This window comes from Aotus nancymaae, unplaced genomic scaffold (genome assembly GCF_030222135.1).
Source record: "Aotus nancymaae isolate 86718 unplaced genomic scaffold, 86718_ANA_hifiasm-v0.15.2.pri h1tg000081l, whole genome shotgun sequence".
NCBI lineage: Eukaryota > Metazoa > Chordata > Mammalia > Primates > Aotidae > Aotus > Aotus nancymaae.
In genome coordinates, this window is record NW_026988496.1 from 2,447,265 (window position 1) to 2,471,887 (window position 24,623).

Genomic DNA, 24,623 nt, shown 5'->3' on the forward strand with positions numbered 1-24,623 from the left:
TCAACATGCTTAAATCTCAAAAACTATTGAACCAGGCCCGGTGTGGTAGCTGACGACTGTAATCCCAGCACTTTGGGATGCCTAGGCAGCAGATCGCTTGAGGACTGGAGATCAAGACGAGCCTGACCAACATGGCGAAAACCTGTCTCCACTAAAACACAAAAATTAGCCAGGCATGGTGGTGTGCACCTGTAATTCCAGCTACTTGGGAGGCTGAGGCAGGATAATTGCTTGAACCTGGGAGGCAGAGGTTGCAGTAGCTGAGATTGCACCATTGCACTCCAGCCTGGGTGACAGAGCAAGACTGTCTGGAAAAGAAAAGGGGGAAGCTACTGAACAAACAAATGTAGCTGCAGAATGATAGGTACACTATGTTACTGTTTATATAAAGTTTCAAAGCGGCCAGGCACAGTGGCTCATGCCTGTAATCCCAGCACTTTGGGAGCCAGGGTGGGTGGATCAGAGGTCAGGAGTTCAAGACCAGCCTGGCCATGATGGTGAAACCCGGTCTCTACTGAAAATACAAAAATTAGCTGGGTGTGGTGGCGGGTGCCTGTAATCCCAGCTACTCGGGAGGCTGAGGCAGGAGAATTGCTTGAAGCCCATAGGCGGAGGTTGCAGTGAGCCCACATCGTGCCACTGCACTCCAGCCTGGGCGACAGCATGAGACTTCATTTCAAAAAAGAAAACAAAACAAAAGAAAAAGGTTTGAAAGCAGATAGGATGATATCAAAGTTCATCATACACACTTAAATATGGAGTACAAGAATGGAGCCATTGAGAGAATACTAAACACCAAATTCAGGATAGTGGTCATCTGTGGACGGAGGAGAGCAGGAGGAGAAGTAACTAGGGAGGGAGGAAGGTAAACTGGATCAGGGAAGGGCACGCAGGAGGCTTTCGTTTGTTTCTGTCATTCTTATTAAAGCTTGGTAATTTTTACAGAATATTCCTGACATAATTCTCTATGCCTGAAATATTTTATCATGAAAGAGAGAAACAATAATACTTAGGGTCAGAACACGTGGACTTGACTAGGACCTGCACAAACCCCTTGAGTTCTCCGGGTCTCAGTTATTACACCTGTCAAGAATAGGACCGCTCTAGTAGTTCTATAAATTCTATTTAGACCTCAAACTAACCCTCTCACATGTTGTTATCTCCACTTTACAGGTACGAAAAGGGAGCTGAGTGCCGTCAAGCAATGGCTCAGGATTTCAATCCAAGCCCGTGTAACTCCAAACTCCAGGGTCATAGGTGCACAACTTAACTCACAGGACAGTCGTGAGGAGTTGATGTCTAAGGTATTCCTTTGGAGGCCAGACACTGTGGTTTGCGCCTGTGATCCCAGCACTCTGGGAGGCCGAGGCGGGCGGATCACTTGAGGCCAGTAGTTTTGAGACCAGCCTGGCCCACATGGTCAAACACTGTGTCTACTAAAAATACAAAAGTGAGACGGGCGTGGTGTCACGTGCCTGTAATCCCAGGTACTCGGGAGGCTGAGGCAGGAGGACCATTTGAGCCCATGAGGCTGAGGTTGCAGTGAGCCGAGATCGTACCACTGCCCTCCAGTGTGGGTGACACAGTGAGAGTGTGGCTCAGAATATAAAGAAAAAAAGATTTCTAGTGTGTTATAGGGTGATGAACCCCTGTGATGAAGAGCCAAAATCTGCCTTGAAAGAATCCTGGGGAGCTTAAATATATATGCATACGCCCTTCCACTGGACAATGATTCTGTTGGTCTGAGGTGGAGTCTGGATATCTGGATTTCTAAATCAACAAAGTTAATAAGTCAGTCTTCAAATATAGGAAACACTGTTCTAAATAGTAGTGCTGTACTATATGAGGAAGTCCTGGTTCTTCCTATATATCCGACCCCAGCTCCACTGAGATACCTCTTCTAGAGCCTCAGTGCTATTGTTAGGTGGCAACATCCCTTGACAGCAGAGCTGGAGGTAGAATTAATGGAGCTGTCTCTATGCTTCCTGGGAAATCCCGTTCTACGCTCCTGTTTGCTGATCCCTACCCAATCCCACTGGCCACCAGAGAAAGAAAATGGTAGCTTGGTTACATCCATAAAGGCACATTGGCTCACTCGGCTGAATGCTGAGGTCCAAGACTATCCCTATGGTGAACAGGTCAAAAACAACTCATCTAAGAGAAACGGAAACCATGGTACAGAGTCCCATCCAGGTTCCGGGGGCGTAAGACGCAGAAACCCTCCCTCTGTAAATTGGTTCTCAATTGAGACACATGGATTGGTTCTGCCGGGGCACCAACATGAGATGATTACATTGTGAAAATATAGGTGTAGTGTGGAGGAAGCACAAACAGTAGGAGCCTTATGTTAAAGGACCAGTCATTTATTGACGGTGTAGGTGAAAAACAACAACAAACTGGAGATTGAATTGCATCTGCCTTCGAAGTATGTCAGCTGCTGTAGAACTGTATTCTCTATAGATGTCTTTTACCCATCTGAGAAGGTAAGGTAGAACTCCCAGGCGCCGCAAGAAGCTTCTGCCCAGTAGCTGTGAGATGCAGTCAGTAAAATATGATAGCACTGTCAGGGGTTCCGTTTTTACCCTGAGGCTAGGAATTGGAAGAGAGTAAGCGGCCATGTATCATAAAACGAGGTGGGGGAGAACTGGTGTGGCAAGCCCAGATGCAAGAAACCCAGGAAATGAGGCAGAGAAAGCCTAAGCTGTCACTGGGAACAGTAGTTTCTGTTGCCTGACTCCTCGAAGGACTCCACTTGGATTTCAACTGCTGAAGCGTGTGGTAAGGAAGCTAATACAGTGAGGTGACTGGAGTCAAATCTCAACACCCAGGGTCAGCTTCTAGGAGATGTAGAAGAGGAATTCTGATCTTACAATCCCCCTCACCTAAAGGCAAACCAAGGAACTACTTTGGGCTAAAGTTAGTCCAAACCTTAACTACCACCCAGGAAACCCTTAAGTACCACCCAGGCATCACCTCAACAAAGGAAACTTACCTTCCCTACGCGTATACTCCCTACCCCAGCAAACGTAGGAAAAAGGATACGCCTCTCTTTAGGTGGAGGTGAAGTACTTGCGGAAGGAAGGGCAGAAGCCACACACCGGAACAGCTGTGAGTGTGCGTGTGAAAGGTGACCAAAAAAGAAAGGAAGAAAACAAGGTCAGGTTCAGAGGCTGGGATAATTCAGGGCCTTTGGGCTACATGATGGGAGACGAACCTTGCCCTCCACCCCACAAAGGACAAGCCAAAGGTATCCCAAAGAGTAAACAGGGGTGGTAGCTACACACAGAGTGTAATTAAAGTATCATACAAAGAAACAACGATTACCTTGTCCACGTTGTAACTGGTTTTGGCACTGGTCTCAATAAACATCACATTGAGGTTTCTGGATTTTTCTTCACCCTCTTCTGCAGTGACTTGTCTGCACAAATTAGAAGTGATGAAAAGGACCAGAGTTAGTGGACAGGGATACAGTCTTCTGAGGTGTAATGATGCTTACTTATGGCAAGGAACCCTAGAAGCCTTAAACCTATGATCCTTCTGATTACAGCGTGGGGACTCTCTCCTCTACCCCCCACATATCCTCGTGCCCTAATGGGACGTGTCCTCGTCCTTCCCCTCCTGCACGGCTGCTGGGGGGGCACAGGGAGCCAGGGTAACTCCTCCCCAAGTAAACAGAGCACGGTCGACCCTCCCCATAGAGACTGAATTTTAGGTATGCCAGAAGAAGTTGTAGTTATACTGTACCTTTTATCATTCAAATCAATCTTGTTACCCACCAACATGATGACAACATCGTCACCTCTTTCTGCTCGAACATGTTCTACCCACTTATCTGTCTCCTTAAAAGAATTGATGTCTGCAAGGGAACATGTGGCAGAGTGTTGAAACATTTAGTAGAGATTTGGAGGGAACCATTCCTCTCTGCTAATTGTATCGGTCTCCCTGTCACTTCCTTTATAATCCTCTCTTCAAATAAAACATTGCACAACACCCACTTGTGACGTCATAGACAACCACTGCAATAGTTGAACCACAAATGTAGCTAGGAATCAGGCTGTGAAAGCACTCCTGGCCAGCTGTGTCCCATAGCTGCAGCTGAACCTGCATAAAACAAATGTTTAGGAAGAAGGTGGGGAAATGTAGAAAAGAAACTAGCCTTTGTAAAAAGATCAAACCTAGTAAAGGCAGAATATAAAAAGTCAGGGAGACTGGGTCCCTGAGAAGTGGCTGCTGTGGCCTGAAACCAAGTGGCCTATAGTCCTAGGACAGGTGCAACCAATTTTAATATACTGATTTGATTCAGGAAGACCCCATAGCACAGCAGATTTAAGGATTCAAGGTCTCTTGGACTTTACGGATGGTACAATTGGAGATTAGATGAAGGCAGACAGAAGAAGAAACCTCACAGGGCTTGGTAATTTGAAGAGGCTTCCGTTTTTTTTTTTGATGGTGCTACCCTACTGTGAGGAATAGGCTGAAGGGGCTGCTGTAGGGTTAGGGGTATGAGAGTAAACACTCACTATTCCGTCCTCCAAGTACATGGTCTTAGACAAGAAGTCAATTCCAACAGTTGCCTGCAAAAGAAAGTCAGGTACTCTCCAGCATTCCCTCTATTCCCAACATGAGGCAGTCTGAGAATCCGAAGTGGAGAAGGACCGTTTAGGAAAATGTCCTGGCTCCACTTCCCAACCGTACAATACATAACCTTGAGGAGGAGAACCTCCAGGTGAGTCCGCCAAGAAGACGGGCTAAAATGTACCATAGGGCTCGGCGGCGGGCTTACCTGGAAGGTGCCGCCGAAGCTGTCGTACATGAAGCGGGTGATGATGGATGTCTTCCCTACTGTGAGGTGGATAAGCAGGCCAATCGTCGCCTTGGGTGCCCTTTCTCCCCTCAAAGTTTCTATGAGCCCTCCCTCCTCCTCCCACTCCAACGTTTCCCAACGAGGAGGAACTCGATTCCCCGGAGAAAGCCCCACCCCATTTAATACCATTCACACCTTCCTGTCCCCAAAGCCCAACCCAGACCCGCACCGCTCGGCTCTCCCAGGAATACGAGTTTAGCTTTGCAGAGAGTCTGGTATTGCGGTCCTTTGGCAGCCCTGAGGCCAAGGTCTCCGGCCTCCATCCAGGCCTCGCGGTGACCGAAGGCAGACATCCCGTCAGGTAGGTGGCAGCCAAAATGGCCTCCGGCGCGCAGCCTGTGCCGCCTGACGTCACTCGGCGCTCTACCGACGTCGGCTCACGGCCATTGGCTTGGCACGGACGCCTGGGCGTGGCCACGCCCCCTCGGCCCCCCCCTCCTGGCAGCTCGCGCTGCTCCTTGTGTTCAGAGCGATCCTATGACCGTTCCAGTGGGGTCATGGGGTGGAGACAGGGATGGCCACTGACGGTGTCAGAGAGAAATGGGGGTCAGCGTAGGGAAAACACGGGCTAAGTGTAATGTAATCACAGTGAAGGGGAGGGGGAAGGGAAGGCCATTCTCAGTAGTTCCATCACCCTCCAGTTGGAGGAAATAGGCAAGAGATCACCACGCACATCTGAACAAGCCGATTTATTAGAGTGTTACAGTGGGGGCTCCCACACAGACGGGCACCAGAGCAAGGTGCTCAGCTCTCCTCGTCTCCCTCCGCCTCCACAGCCTTCTGGCTCTCCTCCTCGCCTTTCCGCGTGAACTCCTCGATGACTATGTCCTCAGAGCTTGCAGAAGCAGCAAAAGAGAACAGAGGATTAGGAACCCCTTTCTGGGTGTCCTCCGTGTCCACTGTTTTTTCCTTATCCCAGAAAAGTGATGCCCTCCCTGCTTCCCAGCTGGGCTCCTTGGCCCCGTCTTGATGCCCCCCCATCCTCCATCACCCACTCTGGCTTGTTTCCTTTCGTTCCCTCCCAAATTTCCCAGCACAAGAGTTCCCCAGGAGCACTGGAAGGGAAATAAGGATGAGGAGTGGGAAGTGGGAAGGTATCAAAGAATGAAAGACGAAAGGGGCAGGAAGGTGGGGTATGCAGAAAGGGAACAGAGGGCATATGAAAAGCACCGAACTGTGACACGAAGCTAAGCCGTATGTTTACACTGGACCTGTATTTAAAGCACCCTGGAAAAGCATTTTCACATTTCCATCGTCATAGCGTGGAGAGTGGCAATGGGAAGAGGGGAATGGGGCTTCCCAGTCTCCTATTCCATTTACCTAGCGGCCTCTGCAGCAAGCATGGAGGGGGAAGGAAAAAAAAAGATGGAGCTGATGCTGATTAGGGGTTCTTCGGTTCCCTGAAGAAGTATGTTTACCCTTTTCCCTCCCTTTCCAAGCCTTCCTCCCCAGCACACAGGACACACACACTTCCCCCGAAAACCTAGACACCCAGCCTGCCTATTGCTGTTCCATCCACAGCCAAACTGCGCGTCTCCAATTCATGAGATCAGAACGCCTTGGACCTCAGCCCTCAGGAAAACCCTTCCTGTGAGTTCCTCCTGATCACTCACCATGAGATGGCTTCGGGTGGATCAGGACCAAGGGTAGCTCCACACCAACATCACTGCAAGGATCCCAATGTGGAGTGACATCTCATCTCTCTACAAGCCCAACCCCTGAACCTCCCTCCCTTAGGTTTCCAGTCTTTGGATGCCCTCAGACCCTCCCTTGTCCTCCTCTTCTTGCCCATGTCCCCCCACCCCACAGTCTCTTACCTGGCCGTCAGGTCTCCTAGGATGCTGTGGGTAGAATGACACCCAAAATTACTAGCAGCAAATAGAGAAGGGGCAACATAGTTTTAATAGGGAATGAGGGATCATAAGCCCTAATGAGCCAGCCACAGAATGGGTTTCTGGAAGGGAAAGTGACTTGTTCGCTGAGCTCACAGGTTTGGGAACCTGGTCTGTGAGAAGGGGTGAGGAATGGTGTGATTGGGTCCATCTAACTGGGAGAAAAAGAGAGGCGAAAAGCCCTTGACTCCTTAGCCCCTGCCCAGACAGACCCAGAACCCTCACTTACCCGCCACAGGACACCATCAGGTTGACTCTGACTTTGTAGGACACCAGGATCCCCAGCCACTCTTTGTCCATTCCCGGTCTAATACTGGAGTTTGTAGTATTCGTTTGGGGGTGTGTAGGGGCATTAGGAGAATTCGTTCAGTCCCCAGTTTCTTCTCACGCATTCCCATCACCACACCCTATAACATTTAGTCTTCTCCCAGAAGATCTCCCAGGCTCTAAGCTCTCCTACCCATGGAGACCACAATTCTCTCCCCAACATTCAGTTTTACCACGTCACCCTCTGCTCAGGAGCCTACCTTTTGAATAGAACAACTACTCTGCCTGACTTTCAAGACCCTAACAATCTTGCCCTATCTAGCCTCTCTAACCTTTTCTGCCCTAACTGCTGAATGCAACCTAAGCAGACCCATCTTCTCTCCGTGATCAGAACATGCCATGTGGATTCCCATCTTCTAGCCTTTGCCCATGCTGTGTTCCCAGTATAGAATGCTCCTGTGTTTTGTCTGTTGGTAACCAGATCCTTCACATGTTTTAAGATCTAGCTCATTCTACCTGCTCCAGGGAGCTTGGGAAAAATCTCGTCATTGCTCTGTGCTGCTGATCTCTTACATATAAAATAACGCTGCTTGGATGATTTCTAAGGAGATTCCCAGCGATAGCAGTCTATAGCTGCTTGATTGATAAGCCGTGGGGAGAGATGGAGGCATTACACTTATAAGATGCTGGCAGGTGATTTTTGCTGGGAGACACACCTAAGGCTATGGCCTCCGAGGGACGGGACCAAGTGAATGACTTCCTAGGATTCTATTAATTTCTGTTGCATCCTTTTCCTTCGTTGTCCTCCTTTTTCTCCATTTCTCATCTCCTAGGCTTCTACCGCATTTTCGTCTTTTCTAGAGAGTGGATTCTCTAGAGATCACAATATTCAGAGCCGGAGGACATGTGATAAAATCCTGTCTGCCTCTACCTCTTATCAGCCATGCCACCTTAAACCAGTTCCTTCTTCTGTCTGAGCCTCAGGGTCCTTAAGTGTAAAAGGGAGTAAGAACAGGCTACTTTGGTGGGATTCTATCCAGGCTACGTTGGTGGGATTCTCACAAAGATGACATAGTACATATGTTAGGACCTCGGTGCACTGTGAAATCTTATACAACGTAAGGATTGTCTTCCTCTCCGTGTTTTCCTTTCTTTCCGCCTCTGACCTAAGCCTGCCGTTGGTCCCATGGGCATTACTGAGCTTGCTGCTGGCCCGCGGGCCTGGAGGGGTCTGTGAACACTGCCCTAGAGACAGTTTAAAAACAGGTAGGCTTCACCGAAGATGAAACCTCAGAGCTGTATATGCAGCGTGTGGAATGATCGAGGGGTAGGAAATGGAGGCTGAGAGTTACATTTGAGCTTACATCGTGCTACAGGCCAGGTTGGTATCCTCATGCTTGAGTTTCCCATCCAGTGCCAGGCCCCGTTTCTGGCAGCTGGCAGCCAGGATTGGGGTTACTGCAAAGCTCCTGGAGAAGTTGGAATTAGCAGGTATAGTCTCCCTTTGAAAGACGAACAAGTGAAGGATTTAGACTGGGTTTGCCTATGAAGTACACTTTTACTCCCAAGAGTATCTTGTACAAGATTGTATGAGAACCTACTGGAGTATCCCAGAGAGGTAACATGTTTAACTGTGAAGACTGGGAGAAATGCATTCTGGTGGGAAATCCTTACGCTTCTGCCCTCGCTCAGCATTGTGATGGGGCTCCTGGGGGTAAGTTTTGTCCCCTCCATCCCGTTGTCTTGGGAATCCCTCCCATTCTCTACTATAGCCTTCATCTTGAACTTCCCCATTCTTTGGAACTTCCCCTCCCTTTTGTTCTTCCCACCTTCTCACCCGCCTACCGGACCTCTTCCCAACACCCGACCCTTTAGCTCTTTGACCCCAGCCCCAGTGCCAGCTCACGTGAATTCCTGAATGAACACAGTCTTGGAGTACTTGTCTAGTGAATACAGGACCACATCAGTGACCTGGTCGACTGAACAAGCCGGGAAAAGCACGTGATTATAATCAACCAGTCATTTTTGAGACCCCAGCTTACTGTCCTCAGAGGTGACCTTATACACAGGTACACTATACGTCACGCAGTAAGACGCGGTCAGTGACAAAACGAGATGTGCATTTTGACAAGTGTGTGATAGAGGGAAAGCCTACATGAATGCAGACAGGTAAGTGAGGCACAATTGTGGAAAAAGACCTGTGGCTTTGGGACCAGGTGCGGAGGGATGGGAAGAGAAACTCACCGGAAATCCTGATTTTTTTGATGACCTTGTTGGTGGAGTTGTTGATAGAAACATTGACAGAGATGGGTTCTCCGTGGTAGTGAACCTAAAGCAGGAGGAGGGACCCATGTCCAGGCTGGAGGAAGAATGCACAGATGGAGACCTATAAACCCTGTTTCCTTAGCACTCTTGCCACCCTGGCTCCCATCTCTGCCTGCCCAAGTAGGATATCAGTGAAGAATGGGCATCAGAGGGGGCGCTGGGGTAGGAGGCCGGAAGTGCGGGTCACAAACCTCCCTGTCCATCCAGGCCTGGAGTTGTAGGGGCTGAGCTGACAGAAGGAAGCGGCGGACGGTCTGGGCTGAGGGGCCAGGTCCTGCCTCCGGTGGCGCAAACTGTACTTTCCGGACAACCAGTCGCACATAGTCTCTGAGCAGAGACCAACGCATCAGCTAAAGCATCCTCCTGCGGGGAGACCCGCAGACCTCTCCCATGCCACCCCCACAGCCCAACCCTTGCTTAAGAATGGGAATAGAGGAAGGCCCCCCCGTCAGAGAACTCCTCTAGACCCTTAATGTAAGTATGTAGACCAAAGGTTGGTAAGCTACGGCCCACTGGCCAAATCTGGCCTGTCGCCTGTTTTCCTATGGTCCACGAACTGATAATGGTTATATTACATTTATAAATGGTTGAAATAAATCAAGGAGCAATAGTATTTTACGACATGTGGATATTACACGAAATTCAAATTTCAGTGTCCATAAACAAAGTTCTGTCGGACACACAGCCACACTCATTCTTTTCTGTACTACCTACGGCTGCGTTTGCACTGCAACAGCAGAGTTGGGTAGTTGCAACAGAGACTACACGGCCCACACAACCCAAATAGTTATTTTTTGGACCGTACACAAAAGTTTGCTGACCCTTGCCCTAGAGCAAAGAGGAGAAGTCTGAGGGGCCTCAGAAACGGGCGTCACTGGTGGCGACGATGCTGTGGAGGTTGAAACTTGGGCCATTTCTGTCACCAGAGCAGGATCTGTTTCCTGGGACAGGCTGGATGCAAGGACTTTGGGGGAGAACCAGAGAATACCTCTTGGAGACTGTCTCCTCCGGGTTTTCAGCACAGAAACTCTTCACCTCAAAGTCAATCCCACAGGGCTGTAAAGGGACAGGGGCAAAGAGAGCTCATTTCCAGTGCTGTCCTCCCTTCCCCATGGGCCTATAAGAAAATGCCTGACCTCCTTCCTTAGCTGTCCATTTCTCTCCAGTCTTGACTGTTTGTCCCACTGTTCCTCTACCTGGAACTACCATCTATCCCTCTTTCTTAGAACCCAGTCCTCCATCCGCACCTTGCCTGCATCTTCAGGACCTGGCTGCAGTGTCACAGAACAGGGCAGGTTGGTCACCATCTAGGGGACAAAAAAGAGGTCAGGAAAGGAGTAGAAAAGAATTCAAACCGATACAAGAAAACTAGGGACCCCTCTCCCTTGTTGCCCTTCTTGAGCTCTCTCTCTTAATCTTCCCTGGAAACCTTGCCTGCCCAGGGCTTGGGGTCAGTACCTGCAGGGTAAAGGGGTAGGCATTGGCCCCTAGCTTGTGCAGCAGTCGCTCCTGTAGGACCGTGAGGGCCCCCTGAGGGCTGGTGGATTCAGCTGGGACCACTTGCAGGGTCTGCACATACAGATCTTTCCGGAATGTCAGACCAATCACATCCAAGTCATCACGGCCATAGCGAAAGGCACATGTCAACATGACAAACACTGCAGGCGAAGGAGGAAGAGAGTGGCCTGTCAGGCCTGAGTGGGAAGGGGAATCTTAACTGGGTGAAGAAGACGCAGAGAGGTGATGTCACATGATCGAAAGACCGTGGCGGCAAAAAAAAACCCGCTATTAACACATTTGACTGCAGTAAGATTTATATTCAGTGTCTTTATAAACAAGTAAAATAGGAAAGACTGGGAGAAAAATCTTTGCAACACATATAGTACACAGGAGGTTAACATCCAAAATATGTAAGCACATCACACATCAACAAGAATGATGGACCAGTGTCATAGCGTACAAAGAAGGTGAAGGCATGCTCAATGACACAGGAAAACATGTTTAGTCTCATTAGTAATCAGATAAATGCAAATTAAATGCACAACCAGGTAAGATTTCACACCCATCAGATTGTCGAAAAGTTCTACGTCTGACAACACTACGTGTTGATGAAGATGTGGAACAGAAGAGTTGTTACATACTGCTCGTGGGAGTATTAATGCAACTAATTTGAAAATCTATTTGGGATTATCCAGTAGAATTAAACCTGCTCGTAGTGTATGACCTAATAATTTGACTTTAAAGGAGCTTTTGTTCATGTTTACAAAGAGATACCTATGACGATGGCCACTGCATCAATGTTTGTCAGAACATAAACCTGGAGATAATCTAAATATCTATCAGCAGGAGAATGAGTAAAACATTTGTGGCATATTTACAACATGGGCTACTAAACCAAAGTTAAAACACATGAACTGGAACTTGATGGAATGCTACGGCTTGTATGTGTCCTCTCTGTAATTCAGGAGATGGTATCACGATGGCCATCAAGAAATGATTAGATCATGGGCCTTCTTTGTTCATGAATCCCTTCATGAACTGGATGAAGGCCCTTAGATAGGACACCGTTTGCCCTTCCACCTTCTGCCACGTGAGGTCACAATGCTCCCCCGCTCCGGAGGATGCAGCAATAATGCACCATCTTGGAAGCAGAGAGCAGCCCTCATCACACAACTGCACCTGCTGGGGCCTTGATGTTGGACTTCCTACCTTTCAGAATCGTGAGAAAATAAATTTCTGTTCTTTTAAATTACCTAGTCTCACGTATTTTGCTGTAGCATCAGAAACAGACTAAGACCCGTGTCAACATGCTTAAATCTCAAAAACTATTGAACCAGGCCCGGTGTGGTAGCTGACGACTGTAATCCCAGCACTTTGGGATGCCTAGGCAGCAGATCGCTTGAGGACTGGAGATCAAGACGAGCCTGACCAACATGGCGAAAACCTGTCTCCACTAAAACACAAAAATTAGCCAGGCATGGTGGTGTGCACCTGTAATTCCAGCTACTTGGGAGGCTGAGGCAGGATAATTGCTTGAACCTGGGAGGCAGAGGTTGCAGTAGCTGAGATTGCACCATTGCACTCCAGCCTGGGTGACAGAGCAAGACTGTCTGGAAAAGAAAAGGGGGAAGCTACTGAACAAACAAATGTAGCTGCAGAATGATAGGTACACTATGTTACTGTTTATATAAAGTTTCAAAGCGGCCAGGCACAGTGGCTCATGCCTGTAATCCCAGCACTTTGGGAGCCAGGGTGGGTGGATCAGAGGTCAGGAGTTCAAGACCAGCCTGGCCATGATGGTGAAACCCGGTCTCTACTGAAAATACAAAAATTAGCTGGGTGTGGTGGCGGGTGCCTGTAATCCCAGCTACTCGGGAGGCTGAGGCAGGAGAATTGCTTGAAGCCCATAGGCGGAGGTTGCAGTGAGCCCACATCGTGCCACTGCACTCCAGCCTGGGCGACAGCATGAGACTTCATTTCAAAAAAGAAAACAAAACAAAAGAAAAAGGTTTGAAAGCAGATAGGATGATATCAAAGTTCATCATACACACTTAAATATGGAGTACAAGAATGGAGCCATTGAGAGAATACTAAACACCAAATTCAGGATAGTGGTTATCTGTGGACGGAGGAGAGCAGGAGGAGAAGTAACTAGGGAGGGAGGAAGGTAAACTGGATCAGGGAAGGGCACGCAGGAGGCTTTCGTTTGTTTCTGTCATTCTTATTAAAGCTTGGTAATTTTTACAGAATATTCCTGACATAATTCTCTATGCCTGAAATATTTTATCATGAAAGAGAGAAACAATAATACTTAGGGTCAGAACACGTGGACTTGACTAGGACTTGCACAAACCCCTTGAGTTCTCCGGGTCTCAGTTATTACACCTGTCAAGAATAGGACCGCTCTAGTAGTTCTATAAATTCTATTTAGACCTCAAACTAACCCTCTCACATGTTGTTATCTCCACTTTACAGGTACGAAAAGGGAGCTGAGTGCTGTCAAGCAATGGCTCAGGATTTCAATCCAAGCCCGTGTAACTCCAAACTCCAGGGTCATAGGTGCACAACTTAACTCACAGGACAGTCGTGAGGAGTTGATGTCTAAGGTATTCCTTTGGAGGCCAGACACTGTGGTTTGCGCCTGTGATCCCAGCACTCTGGGAGGCCGAGGCGGGCGGATCACTTGAGGCCAGTAGTTTTGAGACCAGCCTGGCCCACATGGTCAAACACTGTGTCTACTAAAAATACAAAAGTGAGACGGGCGTGGTGTCACGTGCCTGTAATCCCAGGTACTCGGGAGGCTGAGGCAGGAGGACCATTTGAGCCCATGAGGCTGAGGTTGCAGTGAGCCGAGATCGTACCACTGCCCTCCAGTGTGGGTGACACAGTGAGAGTGTGGCTCAGAATATAAAGAAAAAAAGATTTCTAGTGTGTTATAGGGTGATGAACCCCTGTGATGAAGAGCCAAAATCTGCCTTGAAAGAATCCTGGGGAGCTTAAATATATATGCATACGCCCTTCCACTGGACAATGATTCTGTTGGTCTGAGGTGGAGTCTGGATATCTGGATTTCTAAATCAACAAAGTTAATAAGTCAGTCTTCAAATATAGGAAACACTGTTCTAAATAGTAGTGCTGTACTATATGAGGAAGTCCTGGTTCTTCCTATATATCCGACCCCAGCTCCACTGAGATACCTCTTCTAGAGCCTCAGTGCTATTGTTAGGTGGCAACATCCCTTGACAGCAGAGCTGGAGGTAGAATTAATGGAGCTGTCTCTATGCTTCCTGGGAAATCCCGTTCTACGCTCCTGTTTGCTGATCCCTACCCAATCCCATTGGCCACCAGAGAAAGAAAATGGTAGCTTGGTTACATCCATAAAGGCACATTGGCTCACTCGGCTGAATGCTGAGGTCCAAGACTATCCCTATGGTGAACAGGTCAAAAACAACTCATCTAAGAGAAACGGAAACCATGGTACAGAGTCCCATCCAGGTTCCGGGGGCGTAAGACGCAGAAACCCTCCCTCTGTAAATTGGTTCTCAATTGAGACACATGGATTGGTTCTGCCGGGGCACCAACATGAGATGATTACATTGTGAAAATATAGGTGTAGTGTGGAGGAAGCACAAACAGTAGGAGCCTTATGTTAAAGGACCAGTCATTTATTGACGGTGTAGGTGAAAAACAACAACAAACTGGAGATTGAATTGCATCTGCCTTCGAAGTATGTCAGCTGCTGTAGAACTGTATTCTCTATAGATGTCTTTTACCCATCTGAGAAGGTAAGGTAGAACTCCCAGGCGCCGCAAGAAGCTTCTGCCCAGTAGCTGTGAGATGCAGTCAGTAAAATATGATAGCACTGTCAGGGGTTCCGTTTTTACCCCGAGGCTAGGAATTGGAAGAGAGTAAGCGGCCATGTATCATAAAACGAGGTGGGGGAGAACTGGTGTGGCAAGCCCAGATGCAAGAAACCCAGGAAATGAGGCAGAGAAAGCCTAAGCTGTCACTGGGAACAGTAGTTTCTGTTGCCTGACTCCTCGAAGGACTCCACTTGGATTTCAACTGCTGAAGCGTGTGGTAAGGAAGCTAATACAGTGAGGTGACTGGAGTCAAATCTCAACACCCAGGGTCAGCTTCTAGGAGATGTAGAAGAGGAATTCTGATCTTACAATCCCCCTCACCTAAAGGCAAACCAAGGAACTACTTTGGGCTAAAGTTAGTCCAAACCTTAACTACCACCCAGGAAACCCTTAAGTACCACCCAGGCATCACCTCAACAAAGGAAACTTACCTTCCCTACGCGTATACTCCCTACCCCAGCAAACGTAGGAAAAAGGATACGCCTCTCTTTAGGTGGAGGTGAAGTACTTGCGGAAGGAAGGGCAGAAGCCACACACCGGAACAGCTGTGAGTGTGCGTGTGAAAGGTGACCAAAAAAGAAAGGAAGAAAACAAGGTCAGGTTCAGAGGCTGGGATAATTCAGGGCCTTTGGGCTACATGATGGGAGACGAACCTTGCCCTCCACCCCACAAAGGACAAGCCAAAGGTATCCCAAAGAGTAAACAGTGGTGGTAGCTACACACAGAGTGTAATTAAAGTATCATACAAAGAAACAACGATTACCTTGTCCACGTTGTAACTGGTTTTGGCACTGGTCTCAATAAACATCACATTGAGGTTTCTGGATTTTTCTTCACCCTCTTCTGCAGTGACTTGTCTGCACAAATTAGAAGTGATGAAAAGGACCAGAGTTAGTGGACAGGGATACAGTCTTCTGAGGTGTAATGATGCTTACTTATGGCAAGGAACCCTAGAAGCCTTAAACCTATGATCCTTCTGATTACAGCGTGGGGACTCTCTCCTCTAACCCCCACATATCCTCGTGCCCTAATGGGACGTGTCCTCGTCCTTCCCCTCCTGCACGGCTGCTGGGGGGGCACAGGGAGCCAGGGTAACTCCTCCCCAAGTAAACAGAGCACGGTCGACCCTCCCCATAGAGACTGAATTTTAGGTATGCCAGAAGAAGTTGTAGTTATACTGTACCTTTTATCATTCAAATCAATCTTGTTACCCACCAACATGATGACAACATCGTCACCTCTTTCTGCTCGAACATGTTCTACCCACTTATCTGTCTCCTTAAAAGAATTGATGTCTGCAAGGGAACATGTGGCAGAGTGTTGAAACATTTAGTAGAGATTTGGAGGGAACCATTCCTCTCTGCTAATTGTATCGGTCTCCCTGTCACTTCCTTTATAATCCTCTCTTCAAATAAAACATTGCACAACACCCACTTGTGACGTCATAGACAACCACTGCAATAGTTGAACCACAAATGTAGATAGGAATCAGGCTGTGAAAGCACTCCTGGCCAGCTGTGTCCCATAGCTGCAGCTGAACCTGCATAAAACAAATGTTTAGGAAGAAGGTGGGGAAATGTAGAAAAGAAACTAGCCTTTGTAAAAAGATCAAACCTAGTAAAGGCAGAATATAAAAAGTCAGGGAGACTGGGTCCCTGAGAAGTGGCTGCTGTGGCCTGAAACCAAGTGGCCTATAGTCCTAGGACAGGTGCAACCAATTTTAATATACTGATTTGATTCAGGAAGACCCCATAGCACAGCAGATTTAAGGATTCAAGGTCTCTTGGACTTTACGGATGGTACAATTGGAGATTAGATGAAGGCAGACAGAAGAAGAAACCTCACAGGGCTTGGTAATTTGAAGAGGCTTCCGTTTTTTTTTTTGATGGTGCTACCCTACTGTGAGGAATAGGCTGAAGGGGCTGCTGTAGGGTTAGGGGTATGAGAGTAAACACTCACTATTCCGTCCTCCAAGTACATGGTCTTAGACAAGAAGTCAATTCCAACAGTTGCCTGCAAAAGAAAGTCAGGTACTCTCCAGCATTCCCTCTATTCCCAACATGAGGCAGTCTGAGAATCCGAAGTGGAGAAGGACCGTTTAGGAAAATGTCCTGGCTCCACTTCCCAACCGTACAATACATAACCTTGAGGAGGAGAACCTCCAGGTGAGTCCGCCAAGAAGACGGGCTAAAATGTACCATAGGGCTCGGCGGCGGGCTTACCTGGAAGGTGCCGCCGAAGCTGTCGTACATGAAGCGGGTGATGATGGATGTCTTCCCTACTGTGAGGTGGATAAGCAGGCCAATCGTCGCCTTGGGTGCCCTTTCTCCCCTCAAAGTTTCTATGAGCCCTCCCTCCTCCTCCCACTCCAACGTTTCCCAACGAGGAGGAACTCGATTCCCCGGAGAAAGCCCCACCCCATTTAATACCATTCACACCTTCCTGTCCCCAAAGCCCAACCCAGACCCGCACCGCTCGGCTCTCCCAGGAATACGAGTTTAGCTTTGCAGAGAGTCTGGTATTGCGGTCCTTTGGCAGCCCTGAGGCCAAGGTCTCCGGCCTCCATCCAGGCCTCGCGGTGACCGAAGGCAGACATCCCGTCAGGTAGGTGGCAGCCAAAATGGCCTCCGGCGCGCAGCCTGTGCCGCCTGACGTCACTCGGCGCTCTACCGACGTCGGCTCACGGCCATTGGCTTGGCACGGACGCCTGGGCGTGGCCACGCCCCCTCGGCCCCCCGCTCCTGGCAGCTCGCGCTGCTCCTCGTGTTCAGAGCGATCCTATGACCGTTCCAGTGGGGTCATGGGGTGGAGACAGGGATGGCCACTGACGGTGTCAGAGAGAAATGGGGGTCAGCGTAGGGAAAACACGGGCTAAGTGTAATGTAATCACAGTGAAGGGGTGGGGGAAGGGAAGGCCATTCTCAGTAGTTCCATCACCCTCCAGTTGGAGGAAATAGGCAAGAGATCACCACGCACATCTGAACAAGCCGATTTATTAGAGTGTTACAGTGGGGGCTCCCACACAGACGGGCACCAGAGCAAGGTGCTCAGCTCTCCTCGTCTCCCTCCGCCTCCACAGCCTTCTGGCTCTCCTCCTCGCCTTTCCGCGTGAACTCCTCGATGACTATGTCCTCAGAGCTTGCAGAAGCAGCAAAAGAGAACAGAGGATTAGGAACCCCTTTCTGGGTGTCCTCCGTGTCCACTGTTTTTTCCTTATCCCAGAAAAGTGATGCCCTCCCTGCTTCCCAGCTGGGCTCCTTGGCCCCGTCTTGATGCCCCCCCATCCTCCATCACCCACTCTGGCTTGTTTCCTTTCGTTCCCTCCCAAATTTCCCAGCACAAGAGTTCCCCAGGAGCACTGGAAGGGAAATAAGGATGAGGAGTGGGAAGTGGGAAGGTATCAAAGAATGAAAGACGAAAGGGGCAGGAAGGTGGGGTATGCAGAAAGGGAACAGAGGGCATATGAAAAGCACCGAACTGTGACACGAAGCTAAGCCGTATGTTTACACTGGACCTGTATTTAAAGCACCCTGGAAAAGCATTTTCACATTTCCATCGTCATAGCGTGGAGAGTGGCAATGGGAAGAGGGGAATGGGGCTTCCCAGTCTCCTATTCCATTTACCTAGCGGCCTCTGCAGCAAGCATGGAGGGGGAAGGAAAAAAAAAGATGGAGCTGATGCTGATTAGGGGTTCTTCGGTTCCCTGAAGAAGTATGTTTACCCTTTTCCCTCCCTTTCCAAGCCTTCCTCCCCAGCACACAGGACACACACACTTCCCCCGAAAACCTAGACACCCAGCCTGCCTATTGCTGTTCCATCCACAGCCAAACTGCGCGTCTCCAATTCATGAGATCAGAACGCCTTGGACCTCAGCCCTCAGGAAAACCCTTCCTGTGAGTTCCTCCTGATCACTCACCATGAGATGGCTTCGGGTGGATCAGGACCAAGGGTAGCTCCACACCAACATCACTGCAAGGATCCCAATGTGGAGTGACATCTCATCTCTCTACAAGCCCAACCCCTGAACCTCCCTCCCTTAGGTTTCCAGTCTTTGGATGCCCTCAGACCCTCCCTTGTCCTCCTCTTCTTGCCCATGTCCCCCCACCCCACAGTCTCTTACCTGGCCGTCAGGTCTCCTAGGATGCTGTGGGTAGAATGACACCCAAAATTACTAGCAGCAAATAGAGAAGGGGCAACATAGTTTTAATAGGGAATGAGGGATCATAAGCCCTAATGAGCCAGCCACAGAATGGGTTTCTGGAAGGGAAAGTGACTTGTTCGCTGAGCTCACAGGTTTGGGAACCTGGTCTGTGAGAAGGGGTGAGGAATGGTGTGATTGGGTCCATCTAACTGGGAGAAAAAGAGAGGCGAAAAGCCCTTGACTCCTTAGCCCCTGCCCAGACAGACCCAGAACCCTCACTTACCCGCCACAGGACACCATCAGGTTGACTCTGACTTTGTAGGACACCAGGATCCCCAGCCACTCTTTGTCCATTCCCGGTCTAATACTGGAGTTTGTAGTATTCGTTTGGGGGTGTGTAGGGGCATTAGGAGAATTCGTTCAGTCCCCAGTTTCTTCTCACGCATTCCCATCACCACACCCTATAACATTTAGTCTTCTCCCAGAAGATCTCCCAGGCTCTAAGCTCTCCTACCCATGGAGACCACAATTCTCTCCCCAACATTCAGTTTTACCACGTCACCCTCTGCTCAGGAGCCTACCTTTTGAATAGAACAACTACTCTGCCTGACTTTCAAGACCCTAACAATCTTGCCCTATCTAGCCTCTCTAACCTTTTCTGCCCTAACTGCTGAATGCAACCTAAGCAGACCCATCTTCTCTCCGTGATCAGAACATGCCATGTGGATTCCCATCTTCTAGCCTTTGCCCATGCTGTGTTCCCAGTATAGAATGCTCCTGTGTTTTGTCTGTTGGTAACCAGATCCTTCACATGTTTTAAGATCTAGCTCATTCTACCTGCTCCAGGGAGCTTGGGAAAAATCTCGTCATTGCTCTGTGCTGCTGATCTCTTACATATAAAATAACGCTGCTTGGATGATTTCTAAGGAGATTCCCAGCGATAGCAGTCTATAGCTGCTTGATTGATAAGCCGTGGGGAGAGATGGAGGCATTACACTTATAAGATGCTGGCAGGTGATTTTTGCTGGGAGACACACCTAAGGCTATGGCCTCCGAGGGACGGGACCAAGTGAATGACTTCCTAGGATTCTATTAATTTCTGTTGCATCCTTTTCCTTCGTTGTCCTCCTTTTTCTCCATTTCTCATCTCCTAGGCTTCTACCGCATTTTCGTCTTTTCTAGAGAGTGGATTCTCTAGAGATCACAATATTCAGAGCCGGAGGACATGTGATAAAATCCTGTCTGCCTCTACCTCTTATCAGCCATGCCACCTTAAACCAGTTCCTTCTTCTGTCTGAGCCTCAGGGTCCTTAAGTGTAAAAGGGAGTAAGAACAGGCTACTTTGGTGGGATTCTATCCAGGCTACGTTGGTGGGATTCTCACAAAGATGACATAGTACATATGTTAGGACCTCGGTGCACTGTGAAATCTTATACAACGTAAGGATTGTCTTCCTCTCCGTGTTTTCCTTTCTTTCCGCCTCTGACCTAAGCCTGCCGTTGGTCCCATGGGCATTACTGAGCTTGCTGCTGGCCCGCGGGCCTGGAGGGGTCTGTGAACACTGCCCTAGAGACAGTTTAAAAACAGGTAGGCTTCACCGAAGATGAAACCTCAGAGCTGTATATGCAGCGTGTGGAATGATCGAGGGGTAGGAAATGGAGGCTGAGAGTTACATTTGAGCTTACATCGTGCTACAGGCCAGGTTGGTATCCTCATGCTTGAGTTTCCCATCCAGTGCCAGGCCCCGTTTCTGGCAGCTGGCAGCCAGGATTGGGGTTACTGCAAAGCTCCTGGAGAAGTTGGAATTAGCAGGTATAGTCTCCCTTTGAAAGACGAACAAGTGAAGGATTTAGACTGGGTTTGCCTATGAAGTACACTTTTACTCCCAAGAGTATCTTGTACAAGATTGTATGAGAACCTACTGGAGTATCCCAGAGAGGTAACATGTTTAACTGTGAAGACTGGGAGAAATGCATTCTGGTGGGAAATCCTTACGCTTCTGCCCTCGCTCAGCATTGTGATGGGACTCCTGGGGGTAAGTTTTGTCCCCTCCATCCCGTTGTCTTGGGAATCCCTCCCATTCTCTACTATAGCCTTCATCTTGAACTTCCCCATTCTTTGGAACTTCCCCTCCCTTTTGTTCTTCCCACCTTCTCACCCGCCTACCGGACCTCTTCCCAACACCCGACCCTTTAGCTCTTTGACCCCAGCCCCAGTGCCAGCTCACGTGAATTCCTGAATGAACACAGTCTTGGAGTACTTGTCTAGTGAATACAGGACCACATCAGTGACCTGGTCGACTGAACAAGCCGGGAAAAGCACGTGATTATAATCAACCAGTCATTTTTGAGACCCCAGCTTACTGTCCTCAGAGGTGACCTTATACACAGGTACACTATACGTCACGCAGTAAGACGCGGTCAGTGACAAAACGAGATGTGCATTTTGACAAGTGTGTGATAGAGGGAAAGCCTACATGAATGCAGACAGGTAAGTGAGGCACAATTGTGGAAAAAGACCTGTGGCTTTGGGACCAGGTGCGGAGGGATGGGAAGAGAAACTCACCGGAAATCCTGATTTTTTTGATGACCTTGTTGGTGGAGTTGTTGATAGAAACATTGACAGAGATGGGTTCTCCGTGGTAGTGAACCTAAAGCAGGAGGAGGGACCCATGTCCAGGCTGGAGGAAGAATGCACAGATGGAGACCTATAAACCCTGTTTCCTTAGCACTCTTGCCACCCTGGCTCCCATCTCTGCCTGCCCAAGTAGGATATCAGTGAAGAATGGGCATCAGAGGGGGCGCTGGGGTAGGAGGCCGGAAGTGCGGGTCACAAACCTCCCTGTCCATCCAGGCCTGGAGTTGTAGGGGCTGAGCTGACAGAAGGAAGCGGCGGACGGTCTGGGCTGAGGGGCCAGGTCCTGCCTCCGGTGGCGCAAACTGTACTTTCCGGACAACCAGTCGCACATAGTCTCTGAGCAGAGACCAACGCATCAGCTAAAGCATCCTCCTGCGGGGAGACCCGCAGACCTCTCCCATGCCACCCCCACAGCCCAACCCTTGCTTAAGAATGGGAATAGAGGAAGGCCCCCCCGTCAGAGAACTCCTCTAGACCCTTAATGTAAGTATGTAGACCAAAGGTTGGTAAGCTACGGCCCACTGGCCAAATCTGGCCTGTCGCCTGTTTTCCTATGGTCCACGAACTGATAATGGTTATATTACATTTATAAATGGTTGAAATAAATCAAGGAGCAATAGTATTTTACGACATGTGGATATTACACGAAATTCAAATTTCAGTGTCCATAAACAAAGTTCTGTCGGACACACAGCCACACTCATTCTTTTCTGTACTACCTACGGCTGCGTTTGCACTGCAACAGCAGAGTTGGGTAGTTGCAACAGAGACTACACGGCCCACACAACCCAAATAGTTATTTTTTGGACCGTACACAAAAGTTTGCTGACCCTTGCCCTAGAGCAAAGAGGAGAAGTCTGAGGGGCCTCAGAAACGGGCGTCACTGGTGGCGACGATGCTGTGGAGGTTGAAACTTGGGCCATTTCTGTCACCAGAGCAGGATCTGTTTCCTGGGACAGGCTGGATGCAAGGACTTTGGGGGAGAACCAGAGAATACCTCTTGGAGACTGTCTCCTCCGGGTTTTCAGCACAGAAACTCTTCACCTCAAAGTCAATCCCACAGGGCTGTAAAGGGACAGGGGCAAAGAGAGCTCATTTCCAGTGCTGTCCTCCCTTCCCCATGGGCCTATAAGAAAATGCCTGACCTCCTTCCTTAGCTGTCCATTTCTCTCCAGTCTTGACTGTTTGTCCCACTGTTCCTCTACCTGGAACTACCATCTATCCCTCTTTCTTAGAACCCAGTCCTCCATCCGCACCTTGCCTGCATCTTCAGGACCTGGCTGCAGTGTCACAGAACAGGGCAGGTTGGTCACCATCTAGGGGACAAAAAAGAGGTCAGGAAAGGAGTAGAAAAGAATTCAAACCGATACAAGAAAACTAGGGACCCCTCTCCCTTGTTGCCCTTCTTGAGCTCTCTCTCTTAATCTTCCCTGGAAACCTTGCCTGCCCAGGGCTTGGGGTCAGTACCTGCAGGGTAAAGGGGTAGGCATTGGCCCCTAGCTTGTGCAGCAGTCGCTCCTGTAGGACCGTGAGGGCCCCCTGAGGGCTGGTGGATTCAGCTGGGACCACTTGCAGGGTCTGCACATACAGATCTTTCCGGAATGTCAGACCAATCACATCCAAGTCATCACGGCCATAGCGAAAGGCACATGTCAACATGACAAACACTGCAGGCGAAGGAGGAAGAGAGTGGCCTGTCAGGCCTGAGTGGGAAGGGGAATCTTAACTGGGTGAAGAAGACGCAGAGAGGTGATGTCACATGATCGAAAGACCGTGGCGGCAAAAAAAAAACCCGCTATTAACACATTTGACTGCAGTAAGATTTATATTCAGTGTCTTTATAAACAAGTAAAATAGGAAAGACTGGGAGAAAAATCTTTGCAACACATATAGTACACAGGAGGTTAACATCCAAAATATGTAAGCACATCACACATCAACAAGAATGATGGACCAGTGTCATAGCGTACAAAGAAGGTGAAGGCATGCTCAATGACACAGGAAAACATGTTTAGTCTCATTAGTAATCAGATAAATGCAAATTAAATGCACAACCAGGTAAGATTTCACACCCATCAGATTGTCGAAAAGTTCTACGTCTGACAACACTACGTGTTGATGAAGATGTGGAACAGAAGAGTTGTTACATACTGCTCGTGGGAGTATTAATGCAACTAATTTGAAAATCTATTTGGGATTATCCAGTAGAATTAAACCTGCTCGTAGTGTATGACCTAATAATTTGACTTTAAAGGAGCTTTTGTTCATGTTTACAAAGAGATACCTATGACGATGGCCACTGCATCAATGTTTGTCAGAACATAAACCTGGAGATAATCTAAATATCTATCAGCAGGAGAATGAGTAAAACATTTGTGGCATATTTACAACATGGGCTACTAAACCAAAGTTAAAACACATGAACTGGAACTTGATGGAATGCTACGGCTTGTATGTGTCCTCTCTGTAATTCAGGAGATGGTATCACGATGGCCATCAAGAAATGATTAGATCATGGGCCTTCTTTGTTCATGAATCCCTTCATGAACTGGATGAAGGCCCTTAGATAGGACACCGTTTGCCCTTCCACCTTCTGCCACGTGAGGTCACAATGCTCCCCCGCTCCGGAGGATGCAGCAATAATGCACCATCTTGGAAGCAGAGAGCAGCCCTCATCACACAACTGCACCTGCTGGGGCCTTGATGTTGGACTTCCTACCTTTCAGAATCGTGAGAAAATAAATTTCTGTTCTTTTAAATTACCTAGTCTCACGTATTTTGCTGTAGCATCAGAAACAGACTAAGACCCGTGTCAACATGCTTAAATCTCAAAAACTATTGAACCAGGCCCGGTGTGGTAGCTGACGCCTGTAATCCCAGCACTTTGGGATGCCTAGGCAGCAGATCGCTTGAGGACTGGAGATCAAGACGAGCCTGACCAACATGGCGAAAACCTGTCTCCACTAAAACACAAAAATTAGCCAGGCATGGTGGTGTGCACCTGTAATTCCAGCTACTTGGGAGGCTGAGGCAGGATAATTGCTTGAACCTGGGAGGCAGAGGTTGCAGTAGCTGAGATTGCACCATTGCACTCCAGCCTGGGTGACAGAGCAAGACTGTCTGGAAAAGAAAAG

General features: G+C 48.7%; 4 protein-coding genes across 6 annotated transcripts; all 4 read right to left on the reverse strand.

Moving 5' to 3' along the window:
* Positions 1 to 2,354: 2,354 nt before the first annotated feature.
* LOC135271529 (ras-related protein Rab-41-like) lies at positions 2,355 to 5,157 on the reverse strand. 2 transcript variants are annotated; one of them, XM_064368924.1, is made up of 8 exons: positions 5,034 to 5,157; positions 4,784 to 4,839; positions 4,521 to 4,574; positions 3,996 to 4,101; positions 3,745 to 3,856; positions 3,325 to 3,418; positions 3,043 to 3,106; positions 2,355 to 2,766 (listed from the first exon to the last, which is right to left on the reverse strand). In XM_064368924.1, the coding sequence occupies exons 1-8, from the start codon at positions 5,155 to 5,157 to the stop codon at positions 2,705 to 2,707; spliced, it is 672 nt and encodes a 223-aa protein (XP_064224994.1). In that variant the 3' UTR covers positions 2,355 to 2,704. The 2 variants fall into 2 exon arrangements, with proteins under 2 accessions (XP_064224994.1, XP_064224993.1); XM_064368923.1 differs by having other exon boundaries at positions 4,784 to 4,842.
* Positions 5,158 to 6,469: 1,312 nt separating this feature from the next.
* LOC135271547 (arrestin-C-like) lies at positions 6,470 to 11,347 on the reverse strand. The gene is made up of 11 exons (XM_064368975.1): positions 11,293 to 11,347; positions 10,807 to 11,006; positions 10,596 to 10,655; positions 10,337 to 10,404; positions 9,540 to 9,675; positions 9,268 to 9,352; positions 8,930 to 9,002; positions 8,388 to 8,525; positions 6,986 to 7,069; positions 6,682 to 6,705; positions 6,470 to 6,530 (listed from the first exon to the last, which is right to left on the reverse strand). The coding sequence occupies exons 1-11, from the start codon at positions 11,345 to 11,347 to the stop codon at positions 6,470 to 6,472; spliced, it is 984 nt and encodes a 327-aa protein (XP_064225045.1).
* A 3,400-nt stretch (positions 11,348 to 14,747) lies between these two features.
* Positions 14,748 to 17,307, reverse strand: LOC135271536 (ras-related protein Rab-41-like). 2 transcript variants are annotated; one of them, XM_064368940.1, is made up of 8 exons: positions 17,184 to 17,307; positions 16,934 to 16,989; positions 16,671 to 16,724; positions 16,146 to 16,251; positions 15,895 to 16,006; positions 15,475 to 15,568; positions 15,193 to 15,256; positions 14,748 to 14,916 (listed from the first exon to the last, which is right to left on the reverse strand). In XM_064368940.1, exons 1-8 carry the CDS (start codon positions 17,305 to 17,307, stop codon positions 14,855 to 14,857), a joined length of 672 nt encoding a protein of 223 aa, XP_064225010.1. In that variant the 3' UTR covers positions 14,748 to 14,854. The 2 variants fall into 2 exon arrangements, with proteins under 2 accessions (XP_064225010.1, XP_064225009.1); XM_064368939.1 differs by having other exon boundaries at positions 16,934 to 16,992.
* Positions 17,308 to 18,619: 1,312 nt separating this feature from the next.
* LOC135271548 (arrestin-C-like) lies at positions 18,620 to 23,498 on the reverse strand. The gene is made up of 11 exons (XM_064368976.1): positions 23,444 to 23,498; positions 22,957 to 23,156; positions 22,746 to 22,805; positions 22,487 to 22,554; positions 21,690 to 21,825; positions 21,418 to 21,502; positions 21,080 to 21,152; positions 20,538 to 20,675; positions 19,136 to 19,219; positions 18,832 to 18,855; positions 18,620 to 18,680 (listed from the first exon to the last, which is right to left on the reverse strand). The coding sequence occupies exons 1-11, from the start codon at positions 23,496 to 23,498 to the stop codon at positions 18,620 to 18,622; spliced, it is 984 nt and encodes a 327-aa protein (XP_064225046.1).
* Between the last annotated feature and the right edge of the window lie 1,125 nt (positions 23,499 to 24,623).

Bases quoted from the DNA above. Each gene is read 5' to 3' on its own strand.
- LOC135271529 (XM_064368923.1), bottom strand. From the start codon at position 5,157: ATGTCTGCCTTCGGTCACCGCGAGGCCTGGATGGAGGCCGGAGACCTT. The intron at 4,575-4,783 runs GTAAGCCCGCCG...TTTCTTTTGCAG, and splicing joins GCTTCGGCGGCACCTTCCAG to GCAACTGTTGGAATTGACTT. The intron at 4,102-4,520 runs GTGAGTGTTTAC...TGTTTTATGCAG, and splicing joins TGTACTTGGAGGACGGAATA to GTTCAGCTGCAGCTATGGGA.
- LOC135271547 (XM_064368975.1), bottom strand. From the start codon at position 11,347: ATGTTTTCCTGTGTCATTGAGCATGCCTTCACCTTCTTTGTACGCTAT. The intron at 9,353-9,539 runs GTTTGTGACCCG...CTCCTGCTTTAG, and splicing joins AGGCCTGGATGGACAGGGAG to GTTCACTACCACGGAGAACC. The intron at 7,070-8,387 runs GTAAGCTCAAAT...TACAAACTCCAG, and splicing joins AACCTGGCCTGTAGCACGAT to TATTAGACCGGGAATGGACA.
- LOC135271536 (XM_064368939.1), bottom strand. From the start codon at position 17,307: ATGTCTGCCTTCGGTCACCGCGAGGCCTGGATGGAGGCCGGAGACCTT. The intron at 16,725-16,933 runs GTAAGCCCGCCG...TTTCTTTTGCAG, and splicing joins GCTTCGGCGGCACCTTCCAG to GCAACTGTTGGAATTGACTT. The intron at 16,252-16,670 runs GTGAGTGTTTAC...TGTTTTATGCAG, and splicing joins TGTACTTGGAGGACGGAATA to GTTCAGCTGCAGCTATGGGA.
- LOC135271548 (XM_064368976.1), bottom strand. From the start codon at position 23,498: ATGTTTTCCTGTGTCATTGAGCATGCCTTCACCTTCTTTGTACGCTAT. The intron at 22,806-22,956 runs GTACTGACCCCA...TTTGTCCCCTAG, and splicing joins CCTACCCCTTTACCCTGCAG to ATGGTGACCAACCTGCCCTG. The intron at 21,826-22,486 runs GTATTCTCTGGT...GTCTCTGCTCAG, and splicing joins GAGGAGACAGTCTCCAAGAG to AGACTATGTGCGACTGGTTG.